We start from the raw sequence: 4805 nt of genomic DNA, 5'->3' as shown, positions 1-4805 counted from the left end.
AAAATATATAATAGATTAATTTTAAAATAATTTAAAAAATAAAAAAAATAATTTAAAAACTATCTAAAAAAAGTAATATATGATTTGAAAATTTATTTGACAATTAATCCTTCTATAAATGCTATTATATATAGATGACCACATTCATGCATGGATAAATTAGTACAATCACACGATAAACGGACAAAAGAACTCGGTTCACTGTTCTGCCGCTTCACACATGATCTCATGAAGTGTCTGAATTCGAATACTCATATAGTTACTCTAAGAGATCCATCCCAATAGAGAGAGATCTCATCCGCTTCTTCAAAAGAGGGGGGGGGGGGGAACTCTTAAGTCAACAAAAATGGAGAAAAGGGTATCTCCAGTGGCTTCCCTACTCTTCATCGCACTAATATCCGCGTTTCATTATTCATTTGAAGCAGCCGATTCACAACCTTCATTTGAAGACAATTTCAGCATAATGCGGTCTCAAGATCATTTCAAAACCTCCGAAGATGGCAACACCTGGTACCTCTCCTTGGACAAAGAAACTGGTAATAATCCTATTTGAGTGTCTTTTAAACACTTTTTTCTGGTTCTAAAACGTGCTTCAAATCCATGGTTTTTAGGCCGCGGGTTTCAAACCAAGCAAAGATACAGATTCGGATGGTTTTGCATGAAGCTGAAGCTGGTCGGAGGTGACTCTACCGGCGTTGTAACAGCTTACTGTGTATACTTTTTTTCTGTCAAATCGATTGGACTTTGGTTTTGTGTTCCATTGATTTAGTTCAAGGGCGTTGCAGATGTGTTCCGAGAATGAAGCAGGGCCAGAACGAGATGAGCTGGATTTCGAGTTCTTGGGGAACCGTACCGGACAGCCTTATTTAATCCAGACAAACGTGTACAAAAATGGGACCGTAAACCGTGAAATGAGGCACATGCTTTGGTTCGACCCCACGGAAGATTACCATTCATATTCCATTCTATGGAACAATCACCAGATTGTGCAAGTCCGCGGATCATATCTTGGTATTCTTGTCCGACTATATTCGAATTCCCAAGTGTAATCGAATTATTGGAAAAAAAAGGTTTTTTGTGGATAGAGTTCCCATTAGTGTGTTCAAAAACAATGGTGACGATAAAAACGACTTCTTCCCCAATGGGAAGCCGATGTATTTGTTTTCAAGCATAGGGAACGCGGTCGAGTGGGCGACGAGAGGTGGACTCGAGAAAACGAACTGGAAAAAGGCACCGTTTGTGTCGTCCTACAAGGACTTCAGCGTGGAGGGTTGCCGATTTGAAGACCCGTATCCGGCCTGTGTATCGACCACGACCGAGAACTGGTGGGATCAGTACCAGGGCATCTATCTGATTCCCAGAAGATGGATTATGCTTGGGTGCAGAGAAACCTTGTTGTTTATGATTATTGCAAGGATTATGAACGATTTCCGAAATTACCAGGCGAGTGTTCATTGAGTCCTTGGGACTAGAATCTCTCGTCAAGTAGAGAATTTTTTGTATTTTTTATGGGAAGTTTATACTCTTTATTATTCAATTGTTCTTATGAGTGTGCATATTTAACGATCCATCTATGGATCACTATTTATTAATCATAAAATTCAATATTTTAAGATTTCACCAGCGTTGTTGTGGCGAAGACTTTTGTTTTAGTGCTCGATATTTTACCAAGAGTTTCTTTTACAAGAATATGTATGTATAGATTATACATATACTCCACCAAATGAAGATCCATCTTTGTTAACTTCTAATTCATGGGGGAAGGCCATTTATGAACATACCAAAAGTGCCAATAATTTGGACTTGGATATCACACATGAAACCTTAGTTGCTGGTTATTGAGGGCTCGTCTTTTAGCAACTATGAGATAGATGTTTCTGAAATGAATTAACACCGAAAACATAACAACCATCCAAAACAAGAACAATAAAAGATTTACAGAAGATTGAGAGAACAAACTTTAGGTACCATGAGATAGAAATACTAAAGATAAGACAAGCATTATTTATAAGGCGGCCAGACATCACAATCACTCATTCACTTAAAATCCAGAAATTCATATTCATAGAGAGCTTAGAAACCACCACGAAGACGCAAGACAAGGTGAAGAGTGGATTCCTTCTGGATATTGTAATCAGCAAGAGTCCTTCCATCTTCCAATTGTTTCCCAGCGAAAATCAACCTCTGCTGATCTGGGGGAATCCCTTCTTTGTCCTGAATCTTCGCCTTAACATTATCGATCGTATCAGAGCTCTCCACCTCCAGGGTAATGGTTTTCCCAGTCAAAGTCTTGACGAAGATCTGCATCCCACCACGAAGCCTCAAAACCAGATGAAGGGTCGATTCCTTCTGGATGTTGTAATCGGCCAAAGTCCGGCCGTCCTCGAGCTGTTTTCCGGCGAATATGAGCCTCTGCTGGTCCGGTGGAATCCCTTCCTTGTCTTGGATCTTGGCCTTGACGTTGTCGATCGTGTCGGAGCTCTCGACTTCCAAGGTTATGGTTTTGCCGGTGAGGGTTTTGACGAAGATCTGCATGCCTCCACGAAGACGGAGGACGAGGTGGAGGGTTGACTCCTTCTGGATGTTGTAATCGGCCAAAGTCCGGCCGTCTTCGAGCTGTTTTCCGGCGAAGATGAGACGCTGCTGATCCGGTGGGATGCCTTCCTTGTCTTGGATCTTGGCCTTGACGTTGTCGATGGTATCGGAACTCTCGACTTCAAGGGTGATTGTCTTTCCGGTCAGGGTCTTGACGAAGATTTGCATCTTGTTTATCTAGAGAGAAAATCAGCGAGAAATTGGAATTACTTTCTTTAGGGTGAGAAATGAAGGGCACGGAGAGATTAATTTATCGGGAAACTCCTGACATGTCCAACCAATAAATATTGGAAACGTAAGGTCATATGAGGACGACCAATTGCCATATGATTTGGAATTGGGTAATGAGTAATGACAATTGACAAAGTAAAGCAATTGGGGACTCTGTGCCGTTAGTCTTTCCGTTTTAACGGTGTCGAATGAGCGTCGTTATTTGACGGAAAACCGTCCCGTTTGGAGATAAATGGCCCCTAGTTGTCAACTTGTCATTGCCGTTGCCACCCATAAGATTTTTTTAGCATAATGACAAATATAGCCTCTAAGTTTTATTCTTTTTATCTTTCTGACCATAATCCTTCTTTTTGGTAAAATTAACCCTTATCTTTTAAATGCTAGGCCTTGTTTGAAAAATCAATTATCTTTAGTGTTTTAATTATTTTTGAAAAATCAACAGATTTTATTTTTTTAACAGTATAGTATCCTATAAATTTTATACTTATTAAACAATTAAATTATATTAAAAACTACTTTTATAAAATCTATTTAGGAATCTCTATAGTAAGAGAGAATACTATTTTCTTTAAAGGTTTCAGATTTAAATATATGTGTCTATAAGTGTGTGAAAAAATTTAAACTTTTATTATCCCTTATAATCACCTGAATTATTAAGAAAAATTATTACTTTTAATAAAAACCCAATAATTTAACTAAATTTTGAACAAAAAATTTTGTTAAAACGACAAAAGAAACAAAGGTTAGAGGCTGAATTTGGAATTATTCCATTCTTTCATTGGAAGTTATTAATTAACTTTTTCTGGGGTAGGTGTCTTGGTGAGCACCACAACTTTGATTTCAAAGGAATTGGTGTATTTGGCGTCTTTATTCATTGAACTGTTTAGAAAGATTCCTTTCGGAAAATAAGTTTAGTTAACTTCTAGATAAGATACCTACAACCCTAAATCAGATATTATTAAAATAAGTTTAGGCAATTTCGACCCTACTTCTAAATATATCAGGTAACTAAAATAAAATTTCAGTGAACTTTTATTTTGATAATTAAAATGTTTATTTTAGTTATAAGAGTTTTCTAAACTAATGTTTTGATCATTAAAAATAAGATGAATTATGTTAAATACCATTGAATTTTATAATTTGAATTGATTTTATCACTTTTATTATTGGACTTTAAAAAGCTTCAAATGCTACATAGTAGCTTTTTAGTTTCAATCATAGCACTAAACAATTAAATCGTTAGTAATGTGATATTATTATTGTATTTTTCTCGGTTACCTTTAGTTTCTAGACCTTGAACTTTAGTTAATGTATTATTTTGATCCATACAACTATTACTAAGTTGCTATCAGTAAATCGTCACTCATAGGTTATCATTTATAGTGTCGAGACAGTATTCGCCCGGCTAAAATAAGTGTCGTTATTTTTTAAATTTCGTCTCGAAAAAGTAAGTATTTTTTCTTCTGGAATAAGATAAAATATAATTTTGAGGAGTCACCACCAATCATTTATCAAGGTGTGATTGGTCACCAAAATGTTATGTTATTTTAATAAAATTTATAAAAATATTATTAAAATAACACAAAAAGGGTCAGCTTACCATAAAATGAGTTCGGGAGTTGATTAAGTGTGGGGAAGGATTAGCGCCCCCACAACGCCCAAAATTGGTACTTGGTTTATTAATTAAAGTCTTTGCAATAAATTAACAAATTTAATTTAATTTAATTTAATTTATGATCCCTTTAATATAACCCAATTACATATAATAATTTTAATGATTTAATCAAGAAAATATAAAAATTAAGGTTACTATTAATGAATACTAATATACAAAGTACTATAATAGTAAATAATTCTAATAATAATATTTAAAATTATTATTTTAAAACTAAAGGATTAAATTAAAAAATAATAAAAATCATAATCCTAATTCAAAATATTATAAAATATAAGTACTAACAGTGTAATTTATTCCTAAT

The 4805-nt window shown here is 35.1% G+C and overlaps 1 protein-coding gene and 1 pseudogene across 1 annotated transcript; one reads left to right on the top strand and one right to left on the bottom strand.

Moving 5' to 3' along the window:
• The first annotated feature begins 277 nt into the window (after positions 1-277).
• Positions 278-1509, top strand: LOC120119434 (annotated as a pseudogene).
• Positions 1510-1990: 481 nt separating this feature from the next.
• LOC120119435 (polyubiquitin 11) lies at positions 1991-2826 on the bottom strand. Its single transcript, XM_039139247.1, has one exon. The coding sequence runs from the start codon at positions 2761-2763 to the stop codon at positions 2074-2076; it is 690 nt and encodes a 229-aa protein (XP_038995178.1). The 5' UTR covers positions 2764-2826; the 3' UTR covers positions 1991-2073.
• Positions 2827-4805: the final 1979 nt, after the last annotated feature.

The sequence above is a fragment of the Hibiscus syriacus genome, unplaced genomic scaffold, assembly GCF_006381635.1.
Source record: "Hibiscus syriacus cultivar Baekdansim isolate YM2019G1 unplaced genomic scaffold, ASM638163v2 tig00110332_pilon, whole genome shotgun sequence".
Taxonomy (NCBI): domain Eukaryota; kingdom Viridiplantae; phylum Streptophyta; class Magnoliopsida; order Malvales; family Malvaceae; genus Hibiscus; species Hibiscus syriacus.
This window is presented reverse-complemented; position numbering and strand designations above follow the sequence as displayed.